General features: G+C 43.9%; 1 protein-coding gene and 1 long non-coding RNA gene across 2 annotated transcripts; both read right to left on the reverse strand.

Moving 5' to 3' along the window:
- Positions 1–599: 599 nt before the first annotated feature.
- LOC147215850 (uncharacterized) lies at positions 600–9794 on the reverse strand. The gene is made up of 5 exons (XR_015109204.1): positions 9747–9794; positions 9620–9670; positions 5835–5927; positions 4189–4329; positions 600–739 (listed from the first exon to the last, which is right to left on the reverse strand). It is a non-coding gene; the product is annotated as an uncharacterized LOC147215850 (long non-coding RNA).
- Positions 9795–9811: 17 nt separating this feature from the next.
- Positions 9812–10990, reverse strand: LOC147215851 (homeobox protein GHOX-7-like; the record flags this gene model as incomplete). The annotated part of the gene is made up of 3 exons (XM_086178615.1): positions 10584–10990; positions 10023–10198; positions 9812–9895 (listed from the first exon to the last, which is right to left on the reverse strand). Coding segments are annotated over exons 1-3 (294 nt in total), but the record flags the coding sequence as incomplete, so codon positions are not given.
- Positions 10991–17538: the final 6548 nt, after the last annotated feature.

Below are 17538 nucleotides of genomic sequence, written 5' to 3' on the forward strand. Positions count from 1 at the left end.
GAGCTCTGTAAACACCACCAAACTCACTTCCTACACATCATGTATCATTTGTCGTCACAAGCTGTGTGCTTCCAGGCAGGCACACCTGGTGTGTGTGTGTGTGTGTGTGTGTGTGGATTTTTTAATGTACTTAATGATTTCCTTGTCGCCATCTCTCAGCAGGCGGGACGAGGAATTAAAACGCAATTAAACAGTTTGCAATATCTGTATTACTCTCTATTAAATATGTATTATTCAAAACCCGCGGAGCTCTCGTAATTGCGCTGTGGCCTAATGCATTTTTAATACCTCACACGACACCGAGATGAGGATAATTGAGAGCGAGCACGTGGACGACTCCGACCGGAAGCCATCGGCGTGGTTTCATCCCGACAGACGTCACCGGACTTCAGAACCGCCGCCACTTACAAACAAACACTTACTCGGCTTTTCCTACTGAAAGTTAAACCTGTAATCCTCTTTTTGTTGTTGTTTTTTTTTTTTTTTAAAAAAAAAAAGCTAGATCTGAGTTCCTGTATGTTTTCGTGTTTGCCTGCACCTCATCTCAGCCTCCGAGTCGAGAGCGATTCTTCATTCCTCTTATCGCACCTCTCCCGTCTCCTCCTCCGTCCTCGCTCTGTTTACTGTTTTTGCTTCGGGCCGCCTGGGGTGCCGCGTTGCTGCTCGTCACTAAAGCTCCAGTGGAGAGGACAGGCCCTGTGACCCAACCACTGGGGGCGGAGCGAAGCAAAAGGAGGCTCTGAAAACAGAGCGGGGAAATACAGATGAAACAGAAACACACACAAAAAAAAAACATTTAAGTGTCAATCTGACACTCTGCAGAAACATGAGGATGCAGGAATGCAATCCTCTGTACGCGGTTTTGTAGGTCACAAGGTGAAATGGGGTGACCTCTGCTGGACGTCGGTGCCGACGTGCATGACGAATAAATATGGTGTGTGTGTGTGTGTGTGTGTGTGTGTGTGTGTGTCCCCGGTACCCCTGATGGACACTCGCAGCCTGTCAAGGATTACCGGCGAAGCGGCGCAGGGAAACCTCGTCGAACCACGTTAGCGACTGAATCACGCATTGTATGACGATACAGTGGAGAGGAGGGGTGTGTGTGTGTGTGTGTGTGTGTGTGTGTGTGGGGTCAATGTCCAATCCATCAGCTTAATAGAAGAGGTGCCGTCGCGGATGCCAGCGTTAACGCTCGTGCTGATTGGAAACCCTGTGGCTGCTTTGTGATGATGCTAATGCTAGTCAGCTAGTTTGTGGAAGCATGCAGATGTGTCTTATCTATTTAACAGCACGACGCAGGCGGCGGGAGCCGACAGAGACGGAGCGGCAGGGTGATTACCGACACGCGGGGAGTCTGTTAGATAGCTGGCCTTCCAGCGCTGCAGGAGGAAGGCGATCGCTGTCTGCTCACCGTGCTTTTTTTGTCAAAAAGGGTGAACGTTATGATGAGGCAAATCGATGCAGCATATTTCAGTATGGATGGATTTGTTTGAAAAAATAGAAGATGTGTTCCTGCAACTTCTATGGCCTTAAAATGCACATTTTTTTTCTTTTTTTGGATGAACTAGTGTTCTTTACTTGAAGAGAGCGGCTCAAGGTAAAGAGGAACCAAGTAAACATGCTTGGATCGATACTTTGTCGAGCTTTTTAAATGAATCTCGATTCTGAATATCACTTTGTCTTGCCGGTTAAATCACATTTCACTTTTTTTCCCCTGTAAATCAGACAGTCATTTGGCAAAAGCCTCACAATATACACTGCTCAAAAAAATAAAGGGAACACTTAAAAAACACATTCTAGATCTAAATGAATGAAATATTCTTCTGAAATACTTTGCTCTTTACACAGTTGAATGTGCTGACAACAAAATCACACAAAAATGATCAATGGAAATCAATTGTATCAACCCACGGAGGTCTGATTAGGAATCACACTCAAAATTAAAGTGTAAAAACAAACTCCAGGCTGATCCAACTTTGATGTAATGTCCTTAAAACAAGTCAAAATGAATCTGTGTTGCTTCCTGAGTGGACACTATGATTTCACACAAGTGTGATTGACTTGGAGTTACATTGTGTTGTTCAAGTGTTCCCTTTATTTTTTTGAGCAGTATATTTCCAACACACGAACATAAAATATAGATTTTGCATAGAGTGAGTGATGTGAAAGAGAGGACGAATGGTTGTATTTTTGCACGTGTGGCCCTGTGATCGACATAGTCGGCAACCTCCTGCATGCGTTTGGTCTGTAGGAGGAACCTGGAGAACCTGGAGGAACCCAACACAGACATGGTAGAATATGGAGACTGAACACAGAAAGGCCCCCTGTGGGAATCCAACCGTGGACCTTCTCGCTGCGAGGGGGAAGCGCTAACAGGCTAGCACATCCTGTGAACACGTTTCAATTTTCAATCTGTCTTTCCACGCATTTTCACCGCAGAAAATAAAGTAAAATAAGGATTTCATTGGTTCCAGATGACAAAAACACCATGAATTTTGACTCTAACCCCCCCCTGCCATCGCGCCGCCCCTCAATTTGTGTCGTTTTGCCAGCCGATGCTATTCGTTAACGTCGGATTCCTTTTTTCATTTGCTGCAGCCGCATTTATATTTTGCAAAAGCTGCGGAGAGTCACACCTTTGAACACGTGTCCAGGCGGCGGATCTCCACTGAACTCCGCTCATCCTTTTCTAAGTGTGTTTTTCTTCGAAGGCAGAATAAGCGCTTTCAACTGTTCAGCAAAGCACGAACACCAAACCTCTGCCAAGCATGAAATTCCCGCTTTCGTCCGGGCAAATGAGGAGGACGTTGTGTTTACTTCTATAGAGTTACAGAATAAAAGCGGGAGCAGCACGACTACGTTTTCTAGAGAACAAACCCGCGCGCGGAGATTTGCGATTTGGAAGTTTTCGTTTTGCACGTCATCTGCATGCACGAGGGTGAATCACAGGAGTCGTAGCGGTGAGGATGGCGAAGGACATGCTGAAAGAGAGGGAGATAGGGAAAGATAGAGAGAGAAGATAGAGAGCGAGAGCTTCCCCCAGATGGGCCAGGAATAGAAACACCTCAAACATTCATTATTGCCGCGCCGTGGCTCTGTGTGTGTGTGTGTGTTTTTGTGCCGGTTTCTATTTTTCTGGTCCTGCCAGCGAGACGATGTTTTGTCTGGTCTGGGAACAGACTCAAATGAAAGCGTGGGATTTGTGTTGGTGGGTTTTAAACACTCCGGAAAGTTCGGGACGGCTCATACGAGCAGATGTTCTCAGGGAGACACAGCTGGGAGACTCCGGGAAGCGGGATTTTTTAGACATTTCATACGGTCGTACCCACTGAACCGAAAAAACTTTGCGACACATCGGGGTTTTTTTTTCTTTTTTTTGGCGGAGTAAATGTTCATTTGAGCGTAAATTCCGACCGTCTGAAAGATAAGGCTCCTCCTTTCACCTCCAGAGATGTCATTCGCGGAGAAAGATCTGAGAGGGCAGCTGACACCTGTCCTCCTGGGATCCACCCGCCGTGTCCAAACCGTCCGACCGACAGAGCGGCGGAAAAAAAAAACCCTCCCGTCACACAACCGCAGCTACATTACAGGAAATGGAGCAGTAAACCGACCCCTGTGACCTCCGCAGGCCACTTTAGGGCATGGAATCAGCTGGAGCGCTCCCTGAAAAATCTGGATTCCCTGATGTTCGTTGTCCCGCCGAAGTCAAAGATCAAGGTCCGCCGCGGCGCGGCCTCCTCCCGCGAGGGCTGCGGCGATCCAGCGAGCCGATGACCCGGCACGCTGGAACAGCATGAATCCCATAAACCCCGGTTTCATCGGTCAGTAAAGAGCTTGTGCTGCAATATCAGCCGTGCATGAAAACAACGGCGCGTTTTTAAAAAAACGTCCTAAAAGAGCTCTCTCAAGCGCACTGATCTCTCTTTCGCAGACTCTGAGCTGAGGATTAAAAATGCGCGGATTAGCTGTGATTTTGTGGGGCTAATATGCTTTTTTTCCTCAGGCTAATATGCTTACATAATTCTTCGACATATCCACAAGTTATTTAAAGAAAGCGAATGACATGAAAGCACCCATGGCCACGTTAGTGCATCACAGAAACTATAGTTCAGCAATGCAGTGGCCAAAACTCTAATACCGCACGTATTTGCATTTATTATACATATATGCATGTATTTGTTTACATACCCGATGCTAATGATGTGCGACTCTGACGGGAGCATCGGAAACGTTGACGAAATATGGGATGAGCAACGGAGTGTAAGCAGGTCTTCGATCCGACGACGGCGCCTCACACGAGCAGCCAAAGCGTGAACCCAGAAGTCACACCTACGGGTTTAAAGCGGCAAAGTGAAGTTTGGGACTTTGTAAAATGTCTTTTAAATTAAAGACACGTCCATCTCATGAAAGGCATTACTTTATGAGTTGATAGAAAACACACGTGGTCGGTACGTGCAGAAGTTTCCGCCGCTTCCGGACTTCTGGACAAAGACCTCACTTGTTCTACATAGCGCTCTCAATAACACCCTCCTGACGCTCTTCTGGATACCGCCTCTCGTCTCTTTATCTTCATCATCTCAGCGTTCTGGAATTTGCTACAAATTGCCACGCATTGTGAAGATACCGCCGTGCCTTGACATCGATCTCCTCTTGTAGTCTGCGCGCTGATCTCACCGTCACTGTAACGTGACGACCGAGCCGGTTTCTTACCCTCCCGGAGGAATTTCGTCGCATTCAAACTTGAAACCCCATCATCCCGTTGGATTCTCGAGCAATCGTAAGGTACACTCATCTGGTCCGCATGACCTACAAATGCCCTCAGTGTAGATCTGGGTGTTGGACCAGTGAGTCACCTTCTTGCTCAGCCCCGACGAAGAGCGTGATGTCATCCGTGCGCACGGAATATGGCCGATTGTCACCCTCTTTGTGAATTCTCGTGCGTCTCCTCGCTTTGCAAAGATCGGGGTCGGCGGTTCGGCCCTGATCGGGATCTTCACACCTTGGTAGATGGAACCCTTGATTGTAACAACGGCTCCAAGTGTGGCTTTCGCCTTGTGAACTTTCACTCCGAAGCACAAATGTTAAACGCAAAACGACCTCGCCGGCCGCAGCGACTGAGTCACCGAACCGATAACCTCTGAAAAAAACGCACACTGAACTCCGACGCTCTGGGACGCCTTTGTGCTCAAGGTTTTACGTAAACATGGGAGCCATTGAGAGCCGCAGAGGAAGTGGAGATGGATGCTTTTTCTGAGTAGAATCTTAATCCTCTTTAATTGTCCCATCTGGACGTGGGCTCCCCTGCTAAGCCCACCTTCTGTTTATTGATATCTCAATATGTGGACACACAGCGGGGGGGGGGAGCAAACACTGCTGTTTTGTTTTTTTTTGTTTGTTTTTTAATGAATTACATGCTCGGGGAGAGTTTGAATAAATACACGCGTGGTTAATCTGGACGGAAAATATTACACAAACCAAACCACGATTTGCAAAAAAAAAAAACAAAAAAAAAACACCAAAACTCGAACTGAGTTATCACTCATTTCCTTTTTTTTCTCCATTGTTCTTGTTCACCCTCATCTAATACTATATTTCATTTCATTTTATTGTTATTAAGATGATCTGATTATCACTCCCTGATAACCCTTGCTGTTTGTACTGTCATTATCATGAGAATAATCATTATTCCTGTTTTTATTAGACGTTTCCTATACGAGCGTTCACGCGTTTCTGCAGCACACTTTTCCCCTCCGACAGGGGGAAACTTAGCGAAGTTAATCTGTATATTATATATGAGGATATGTGTCACATCAGCGAGTTTGTTATTAATTTACCAGAGGGAACGACGTCTCTTTGGGTGCAACGGGAGCCGCGGGGAAGATTGATGACGCACAGGATCTCAGGAGACACGGCGGCCGCACACTGACCTGCCAGGAGACATGGACAACGATGAAGGCTACAGATGGCAATGCTCTGAAAAGGATCTGATGGCGTGTGTGTGTGTGTGTGTGTGTGTGTGTGTGTGTGGACGGAGGTTGCCAACCTCCCCTTGGGAACCGAATGGACATGGATAGTGTATGATTTAGATGACATCGGTGTGTCCTATCTTGAAAAGGCGCTACAGAAACATAAAAATGACATCAAATCTCAGAGGGTTCTTCAAGTGCAGTGAAATGAATCCGTGGAAAGGAGGGCAGCGAGTTCTGTCCGGACAATAAACGCTTTTCCGAACGAGGAACCCGATGCCATTCTTACATCTAAGAGGTCAACAGCGTGAGGCCTCCGTGAGCAATGGAAGAGACATAAATACCTGTACTAGTGTGAGCTGTACAAAAATGAACAGTGTGACGGAGAGAAATATTTTAAGTCACTGAAAATCCCTGCATTTCCAACAAAATCATGCAACGTGCTGGGATGACTTCCTCTCCCGCTGCCGCAACCTGACGGCGAAAGCTTTTCGGCGTGGCTTTATGTTTAAATGGGTCACGTTGTTTGGCCAACCTGATTGAAGCCTCGCTCAGAACGCAGCTGAAAGGACTAAACAAAAGACGGAAACTGCTGGAGGTGGGATTCCGAAAACTCGCCGTTTTTGAACACACGCGTTCCAGTCGGGATCAAATTCCCCCGGCGAGGAATCCGCCGGCTTCCTGCGATATCCAAAACCGAGCCCCACTCTCCACGCTCTTGCTATTTACTTTTTAAACGACTATTCATCTGCGCGTGTACGTAAACGACACACACCGGAGACGAACCTTCATTTCATCGACTCACACTTTACGACGATAATATAGCTTTTCTATTCTGTCGAATAACTCCTCGGTAACATGTCCTTTTGACTGAAACATGAGGAATCCTGGAAACTAAGTAAACTGATAACGCACTGGGAATCGAGGACAGTGGAGGGCCTGTCGGGGGAAACGCAGCTGCTCCACAGCTTTGAAGGCAAGATGAAAGTCTCCGCCTCAGACATCACGGTAAGTGTTTCACTCCTTTGGCCGGCAAGGTGCGCGAGGTGAAACCCCAGCTCTCCCCGCCCTCCTCTGTTCGACACGATAACCCACCGCCGAGAGGCGACTCTCACATTTGCGCGCTGTGTGTGTGTGCTGAAGCGTGTCAGCCACCGCGTCTCAGCCCCGGTTCCACGATGGATGTTCAAATGTTCCCCTGAATCTCGGTTTTGCGTAATTGGCCGGGACATGGGGGGAGGAACGAGGCCGGCCGGAGAACTCAAACAAACTGGTTTTTCTTGTATACAGGGACTTATTTTAGTTTGGCCTTGGGGAAAAAAAAAAAAAAAAAAAAAAAAAAAATCAGGTGTTCTTAGAAATGATGTATGCAAGGGTATGACTGTTTATTTATGTTTGCAAATAAAAGTACCCAGTCACCTTTAGTGCGATTCTAAATCCGAGCAGAACGGATTGCGCGCTGCAGCGATGCATGAATAAGCCCCCGGATGCCTCCGACTTGAACGAGAGCGGTCCCACGGCCCCCGAAGTCGTGCCATTTACCGCCGACACAATGGAAGCGTCTCATCTTTTATCCACAAGGGCTCTCATGATAAATTCAGCAGACGTTATCGAAAAGCCTTTAGGTCGCAAGTCGCGTGGCATGTAAATCTCCATTTAATATGTTGTCCCATTCGCTGTTGCAAAATGTATCTTAGATGTCAAAAATAAATCAATTAATATGGAAGTATTCTGGACGGCGAGGGCCGTGAATAAATCCGACAATGCCGAGGGATGGGAAGCTGCTACATCTAGTGGAGTTATGACCGAACTGCACAAGTTGGTGAGGATGCGCTTTCATAATGAGAACACATAAGATTGTTTGTGAGATTGTCGCTATTGTTATTCACAGGAAATGATGAAACGAAGTACACGGCACTTAATGCTTGCATGACTCGGGTCCTCATCGATTCCGCGGCCTGATCTCATTAGACGCGCACATCCGTTTTTTTCTTCTGGTTGAAATTCATTTTTAGCGTTTTCGTATCGCCGCGCTGCCTCCCGTCCGTCGAGCATCAACCGCCAAAACCACTGAAACCCTGCAAAGCGGCGGTTAGTTATTAGGCAATCAGAGCCACAAAAGACCTCGCTATCAGCTCCACGCCGCGTTTAATCTCAGGATGAAGAGGTGCAAATGGACTGTGAATATCCGCTTATAGTAACACTTGGACCACACGAGGAGCATAAAAGCCACTTATCGCTAAATCAAGACGTTCATAGAGTTCTGGTGTCAGAATGTAGCAACGAAGACGTTTAAACCGGCGGATCGAATCTTATGTAACGTCAAAGAAAATGCAATCGAAGGATACGTCTGCAGAGGTTGAATTTGAGATGGTACACGATGACTTCATTGTTGTCGTTTATTTAAATGAAGAGCCTCTGAGAGAATGTCGTGTCAAATGTTTCATCAAAATTGGAATTGTGGCTAACAAATACTACACCCTCCTGCAATGTGGAAATTGCAGTAGCCACCTAACATGCATAACATCACCCTTTCAGTCTGTGGTGTAAAACTGCAAAGGATGTCAATAAACTGCATATCTTATTTTTAAGAAATGTGTTTCAACAATGTCGACATCATGTTCATCTTCTAAAAGGCGCTTTAACGCTCGCTCAGCACTTCCGAGCTGCAACGTTGTGGTAAAAGTGTCTGCATGAGGTTTCCTGGGTGCATTTAGGACTACTTTGCAGACTGCCTTAGAATTCACCGCTTATTGTCTCACACAGCGATAACATTAAAATCTTGACTTTGCATCATTAACACGTCGGAACGTTTAAACCGTGGCTTTTGAACATCTTCTCAAGACATTCACTGTGAACGGGACGGGGAGGCGTTGGAGGCAAACAGCCCGCGGAGCCGAAACCCAAAGAAGTTACAAGAGGAGCTTGAAGTCAAGAGACGGCTTATCTCACGCTTGTCTTTGACGACGGCGCTCGATTTGAAATAATAAAATCATAAAATACAGGCTTGTTGACGTGATAACAAGCTTTTGTTGTTCTTGTTCTTCTTGTTGCTTTGATTGTCTATTCTCACCCTTACTGTCTTGTTTTTTCCCCCATTCTGTTTATTCTTATCCTTGTTGTTCTTCACTCTGCATGTCTGGATGTCTTTTGCTGTTTTATTGTCTCTCTTATTTATATTTATACTCCTATTTATTGATACTGTCATTGTTGAGCTGCTGTGACAAAAGAATTCCCCCCGCGGGGATCAATAAAGCATATCTTTAGCACGATTGTTAGGAAGCGTAACACGCCGTTGTGGTGAACAGATGAAGATGATAAACGCCGCCTTCAAATATGTTCTGCGTTTCCTCTGGTTTGCTTCGGAAAGGAAACAGTTTACAGACAGCAAAAACACGGGGCTACAATAACATTTAGTTTAATATTATATAAATACAAGTTTTTGCTCTAAAAAAGAGATATTAGTAAATATGTGAATGTAAGTTTGGTATCCAGCTGGGTTTTAAAAACAGTCATTCTTCAAATGTCAAAGCTTTGATACCATGTGATTTAAAAAAGAATATTGGAAAAAATGTCGGCGTAGAAATGAAAAAAAGCAATAGGTGTGTAACATCATGAATGTGATCGGATATTCAGATCAATACTTCAGGTACCTTTGGCTGAATCCACACCGGCAAACAGAGGGATCCTTGGTGTGGGGAGTCCTGCAACGTAGGCAGTAAAGAGACGTTTAAAAACTTTATAACATAAATACAGTAAATGTTCATCTCTCATCTGTACCGTCGATTTATCTCATTTTTTTTTTCCTGACTCAATGTTGCCAATGTTTCAGTCCTGCTCCTACAGGGATGGGAGACGTTGCACTCGTCGCGATGTGGAGCCGAGACGCCCGCCAGTCCGGCCTTCGGGTTCCCGCTGAGGGAGGAAACCTGAGGATGACAAATTTGGGTAAATCTCCGCTTTAAGCCCCGTGCCAGCCGCTATTTTGACTTTTTCCATCCGGGCCTCCTGAAGCCTCTTGGCTTTGGCCCGCCGGATTTGGAACCAGACCTTGACCTGGGTTTCGGACAGCGGCAGCGAGGAGGAGAACTCGTCCCGCTCGGCGACGGCCAGGTACCACTTCCGACAGAACTTCCTCTCCGGGAGCAGCAGCTGCGCAGCGGTGAAAGGGATGCGGGGCTCGCCGTCGGATTTGTGCTTCCTCAGCGAGCAGCCGGCCGGACTGAGCAGGCCTGCAGGACAAACATAATAAAACTGGGGCTTGAGCAGAAATACTGTTAAATTAGCTCACTCCTTTCATTATACGCGCTTCCTTACTTTTACACCCAGTGGAACGTTTCGACTGCTGGTTTGATTATTTTGTGCAAGTGAACAATGACACCGACATAAACATCTGCATTTAATTACACATCCGTATACGTTTAACACTGAAGTGTCAGATTTTGGCCTCTGGAATCCATATTTACGAAGTTTTTTGCATGAATTGCATGCATTTCGCATGAAAACCCAGATGAAAACATAATAAACATATGAATATTAGCTTTTTTTTTCCCCTTCCTTCTTCAGACCTGGGTGAACCTTGATAAACGTGTGTAGCCTGCACCTCGGATCGCTTACCTGGAGGAGCGTGGAGGCTGCAGGGACTCGACATCCGAGCCGCGGCGCTCTGGAGACTCTGATTTCACCAACAGCAGCCGTTTGGAAATCTCATCCCGCCCGGGGCCCCGCTCGCCTTTCACGCCAGCGCCGGCGTTTCCTCCCCGTGGTGCGTCCCGTGTCCTCCTGTCCGACATCAGCGCGTCCACGCCGAAGGGCAGGAGGGGAACCCGAGCCGAGCGCCGCCGCGGCTGACAGCTGACCCCGCGGGGCCTGGAGGAAGGGGGAGGACATGCTTCTGCACGGCGGATATCTAGTTCCAGCGCGGAGAACACGCGACGTTGACTGACTTTTGGTCACAAGATGCTCAACGGGCGGCCGAGCCGCTGCAGAGGCGCTCCCTGTGCAAACGCCGCACCTCCAACAAGTTTTTATCGTTCCTTCAAACTTTTCCCCTTTTTTGCAAAAAAAAAAAAAAAAAAGACAGACTGTTAAAACACTGCATCCTTCAAATGTGGAGAACTTTGCATGAGACATTCGGCGGACTCTTCATCAGCAAAGTCCCAGCATGTCAGATAAAACCGTCTGACAGTTCTTTCCCTCAGGAGAAACAGCCACAGCGGCAAGGATGGGATTTCCCCACAAGGGATTAATGAAGGATAAATTACAATTATAAATTACAACTGGCTTTTAGCAGGATGGAAAGCTCAGACAGATCCCGGCTCAATGCGGGCGGCCTTCTGCCTCGACCTGACGGTGGAGCTTTAATATTCATAAATGAAACATTTGAAAATACAGGGCTGTCATGACTAGTTTGTTGAGTCTTTAGTCCCAGCCTAGTCTGAGACTAAAGACTGTGGATCTTACACCAGAAGATTTTGCAAAGATTTAAAAAAACGCCAGACTGGATTCCTGTACCTTCACCAGGTTTCCTGCTTCCGGTTTAGTCGGTGCTCATCTATTGGCTGTTGATTCGGTCTTTACGGTGATGTAACACAAAGACTCGCCAAAGAATCAAACACGTTTGCATTCATTCGTTGTAAACCCCAAGACTCGGCAAAGACTGAGCTAAGACACTTAACAGCCGAGCTGACGGGACAGCTGTCAGACTCTGCGACAACTCTTGAGAGTTCCTTCCAACTTCCAGTATTTTCTGCGACTGGAGAATATTTTTACACATAAACGCAGATAAAAATCTTGAATCTTGCTGAAGTATCACTCTTGTGGCGTAAAGTATCAAGGGTTGTTGTGGGAATGAGGGAGCACAGGGGTTAAACCAAAAAACCCAAAACGTCTCGGCGTGGGTTGGACACAATGAGGATGCAGTCGACACCAATGACAGTGAAGACGAAAAATGAATAATCTTTAAAAATAAAACAAACGCCAAACGTGTGCAAGATCCACGTTGCAATTCAGTGAAAATTCAACTTTTGAAATCATGCAACTTCATATACATCATACATGTCGTACCCATACTTTTCAGATAGCAGATATTGTGATATAAGATACATTTTTCCCATAGGGGAAAAAAAAGAAATAAATATGAATATAAATATAAATAGAAAGGCAGAAGACAGGATATAGAAGGACCAAAAAAAAAAAAAATCCACAAATAAATAGACCGCAGATATGTATCAATAATGACAGGTTACTCACTGACAAAATTTGACCTCTCCACATCAACCAGCCCGAAAGGAAATACCGTATAAAATGTCACTAGACCACAGATGGAGATCATCTCCATGTATCGGCGCATTGATGTTTTCCTCCAAGGGAGAGGAAGAAAGATGAAAATATACTCATACCGCAGGCTGCTGGTCAGCCCAAAACTAAAGTGGACTGACATGACCCAAGCTCTGAGTGTGATACAAACACAGGGGAAGCCATCGATTTATGAAACCAAGAGCCTATAAATACTCAACAGTCCGAGGTGGACACCCAGGTGAATGCGATCTCTAACCTGAGCTGTGTCAGTGTGTGAACCCTGCCACAATGCAAAATAGCGGAAATTTCATTGAGGACTTAAAAAAGGTCACGCGCTCCCCAGCCAGTGTGTTAGTTCTGCAGCAGGTCTTCACTGGACAGATCAAAGTTTAATCCGCGCAGTTTCTTATTTTAAATAAATGGTGTCTTTGGAGAACGGAGGGAGAAACACTTTAAATCCACAGCGAGTCTGTTAGCTGCTGGGTCGTTCTGTGGTTTTTACGCAGAATTACGCAAATTCAAAAAAACTGTACAAGTCGAAACAAATTAAACAAAACCCTTGATCGATTAAAAGTTTTGCAGTAGCCCGTCTTATATCAGCAGACTTTAGCGATGCAAATCACCATGCGATGTGCCGGCTTGTTTTGAGTCTGGGACTGCATTTGCAACAGCTAAATGTTCATACACCCATACACTTTTTTTTTAAGAGGAAAGAAGACAAAGAAATGTCACATTGTCTCCATGAACGGTTGGGTCTAAGGACAATGACAATAAGGAAATACACAGAATATCCTCGCTGAGAGCTCCTCTGTGAACATTCAGTCAGGGACAGGGATCAACACAACCCTTCTGAAATTTAAAATGAATTAATGCGGCATATAACTTCTTTTTTTTTTTGCCTTTATGCTATGTATAAACAAAATGAGTGGCTTTTTTTTTTTTTTTTAATCGATTAACAGTGAAATGAAACTTCTGCATGCAACAAAACATTTTGAACTCAAAAAAAAAAAAAAAAATACATGGGGTTGAAGGTTAGTTTTAAGCAAAATACTCAAAAAAAAAGGTGAACGTAAATGATACAACGGCAGTAAACCAAAAAATCCCGTCCTCTCTCTGCATGCGGTCGCTTATTAAGAGCAACAAAAAAACCTTTTATTTAGATGTGACAAGATCGCCATAATCTTCAAATTTAATATTATATTTTAAAAACGAATCGACTAGAGTCCATTATCAGAGGGATCAAAGAGCGACGTGTTGGCGACTCCTGCTCCAGGAGGTCTACTTCAGTTATGTTACAGAACATCTTGTATCAAGGGTTTTGAAAAGGACCAAAACATCCGTATGCAGCGTGGTCCCTTTACAAACGTGGCTCGATAGAAGGCGGGTTACATCGCCGTGGGGCTAAAACTAGGTGATCAGCAGGTAAAGCATTGCCTTAAAACCTTCATGGCCACCGGAGATACTAGAATTAACCATCCGTTATGGTGTCGGGTGACGGCTGTGATCGTAGATTAAAAAGAGGAGGTGTTGTAGTGCGATAAGGAGTATCGGATTTGATCAGGGTCACTGTCTGTTAAACTGGATGACAGCTTTGGTCTTATCAAGATTTCAACACAGTGAAATACGTCTGCGACGGCATCCGTCGGACGCGTGTCACACGTTTCCTGGTGAGCCATTGATCTAATTCTCATCTGCACAACATATACCGCAATGGATTCACATTATGATCAACATGATCGTTTCCTTTTTGTTTAACCCTCAGAACACTTTCCCTTGTGTTGCAGTTTAGAGACAACGATTAGAATAGGTTACGATACAACTAACAACAACTAACACGGTACCTGGCAACAATTAAGAAGGAACAAAACAATCTAAAGAACTTATGGTCTATTTGTATCGCATCCATAACACGGGCTGTTGCGATCCATTGAAAAGTGCTAAACATTTTCAGTAGTGTTACTGATGTGTGACTCAGTATGCGTTTTATTTTAATGAATTCACTCCTTCAATCAACCACATTCAGCCTAGTATATGATTTATGTAGTCTGGACCGGGTTGGTTAGTGTCATATTATATAAAGCATTTTGTATTGTGCTAATTTAAGGATATTTTTTAACAGTTACTATTTGGAAATTGCCTTGTGGCACTTCCACACAGCTGAATGAGAAATAAACATTCAAATGTAATGACAGCATTAACACAGACACTGGAATGAATAAGTTTGCAGATATTGAATATGTACTGACACCTCGCAGCCGTCGTGGTTCACAGACGACTTCGGATATCATTAACTGATCCTAAAACTACCGACGGAATATATTAGAGTTAAAATGTAGCTGCATAGCCAGTTTCATATATATGTATTGTCAAGTACAAACTTTAGAATGCTTTGCAGGTTTTTAGTTGCACATTTAGTTGTTTTATTGTGTACAATTACCAACCGCAGGTATGCCAGGACCACACCAGTGACCGCGCTGTGATATCTTTTACTATTCAAGAATGTCATTTCTAAAAACTTTACTGAGAATAATCACAGCTGGAGTAAAACAAAATGGGCCTACATTAACCCCATTTATGACGCAAACCGCTGTATATAATAGCAGAGTGTTTCAGCATTTACAGCACTTCACACTTGAAAGGCAGCCATGTTGTGTTCAGGGTTGAAATGAGTAAAACAACTGCTCTTTACACAGAGAGGCAATGAGGCTCATCAATCAAAACAGTAAGCAACTGCAGACCAATTTAAAGTAAATTGCCCATGGTTTAACTGCAATTATATTATGTTTGTAATAATCATGGCCATATGTTGCTGCTAAGTTGATTAACAACTGCAAATCCTTAGACCGCAAGTGAGCATAAACCTCCATTTCCACCCCTGAAAACCATTGGTTCAGTTCTCAATATTTAGAATAGAATAGCCTTTTATTGTCATCGCAATTCAAATGCACGACAAAATTGTGACGACATGCTATCCCTAGTTCATTAAATTGATAATCAATACACATACGGACAGCTAGGGTGTGCCACTTTCATTTGTGGCATGATGATTTTTATTTTTACTTTTCTTCCATCATACTGGGCGGTCTTTTAAGCATTAAAACTGCTAAACCGGCGTGGTAATCACAACAAAGCATAGGACCCATAATAACATCCATACAAAGTGTTTAGTGTTGCCAGCGTTTAAAACAGAAACAGGCGATGTACACCTAAAAATTATTTTGTTTTGATAGAAATCAAACACATTCCAACAGATCAGGAAGATGGATGAGCAGAGGCAACAATCCATGTTTTGCATCTTCCTTAGAGATTACAAATTTTTAAACATAGCTAATTTTGGTTAACTTGTATTCATTGTTTGTGTCCTGTTTGCATTTTTTCAAATTCAGCATATTTTAGTCGAGTCTTCCTTCTCCCCTCTGGTACACAAACAATTTTCAGCTTCACACTTCATTGGCAAGATGTAAATACAATATATTTTATGTAAGCAATATATATCACAGATGTTTATTGATCCCAGCATCTGCCTGAATAAGAAATAGCTTTCAAAACATAGGCTTATGCATTTGTCAGGCTTAGTGTTTATAGCTAATAATCTGAGCAGCGACTGGTCCATACCCATATGTCCAATTGACACCTATTTTGAGTACCATTACATGATTATGTAGAAATAACGCAAAGGTCTCAGGGAGGGAGTTCCCCTGAATGACTCCCCCTTCCCATCCTTTACTATCCACTGTGTTGATGACAGCACAATGCAAACTTTTAAAAGCATCCCCTTTGTAGATCTTTTGTTTGGATAACATTTTCACACTGTATTAACAGTCCGTTGGTGGGTTATTGACATGCCTACTTTTTCTGTTTGTATACGGTATGGTCTGTTTGGAAACAGACATTTGCATTTTTTAAGAAGCAGAAGCTAGCAGTATTGGAGTTGAAAGGTGTTGAAACAACCACAGTGGTATTTTGCTGGTAGAGCTACTGAATGAAGTCAACGTGTGGTCTTTTGAGTTTTAATTTTGCTATCCTTAACTGTTTCCCCTTACGGCCGGCAGGGTGGCACAGTGGTTTGCGGTTCCTTCTCACAGCAAAAAGGCCCCTGGTTCAGTCCTGACAGGCAGCCTTTAAGAGTGGACTTTGGATGTTCTCCTGGTGTCTGTGTGGGTTTCTTCCCATTACAAAAAACATATATAGTGTTTGAAATCTCTAACCGCGTCCCAACTTACATAATAGGCGGATCATTGAATTAGTCATTTTTTTACTTCACTGTGTTCTACTCCTACTTCTTCTGGTCTGGAGAGCACTTAGATGAAAAGCACTTTACTAATAAATCTAATATTATTATATTAGAGGGCGCCCTCTAGTGGGCAGTCAAGAGAGCTTCCATCATTAGCACTGACAGTGGAAAGCGCAGCCCTGTGTTTTTTTGGACATATACACAGAAATTGGTTAATAGGATGCTGTAAGGGGAACAAAACATAAACATATTAAAGTATTTTTCACAATGATCAGAAGCTGAAAGCACCAGCATCATGATATACTCATGCACTGGAATGCAGTGACCTGTGCTACAGGAAAGCTGCTTCATTGGGGAAAAGTTCAATGTATTTATGAAGTGAAAAAAAAAAATGAGCAAATGTTTGATGATGGACCCATTTTAATTTAACCATTGTCCACTGCACTTTGTTTGAATTCACATATGAATATGAACATATAAATACATACAAATATGAACCTTTGACAGTGTCCTGTTGTCAAACTGGCCCATCTCTCTTTTGCCTGAAGAACACAAGTCATCTCTAAATTATATTAACTTAATAATTGTTGTAAAGAAATATTAATCATGTCGGGAGCCTGCTACACCTTCGGGACACTACAGTGTCAATTGCCCTGGCTTAGGCTCCCCATTCTCTGTCTGATAAGCTGATTCTCCTCCATCATCTTGGTGATGGTCCAAAGAACAGAAGCCCTGACCTGCCCAGGACAAGACACACATTCCCAGGAAATTTAAAAATAGAAATAACAGACTGGCCTATATCTTAGACTATTATAATGACCTGTAGAACTACTTAAACAGTGAAATAAGAAGTGTATCAGTATGGACTTCTTAAGTTGCACCTAATGTTTTGACCACAGTAGTTTCACATTATTTTACAGTGCCCCCACCAAAAATATTTAAAAATATAGAGTTTGCAGTCCTGGGCTGATAAAAAACATTACACTGATTAGTTTATGAGTCGGATTTTGTTTTCATTTGTCTTCAATTCATGTTTCG

The sequence above is a fragment of the Fistularia commersonii genome, chromosome 31 (genome assembly GCF_037954325.1).
Source record: "Fistularia commersonii isolate RoL2024-O1a breed Wild chromosome 31, RoL_Fcom_v1.0, whole genome shotgun sequence".
NCBI classification, from domain to species: Eukaryota; Metazoa; Chordata; class Actinopteri; order Syngnathiformes; family Fistulariidae; genus Fistularia; species Fistularia commersonii.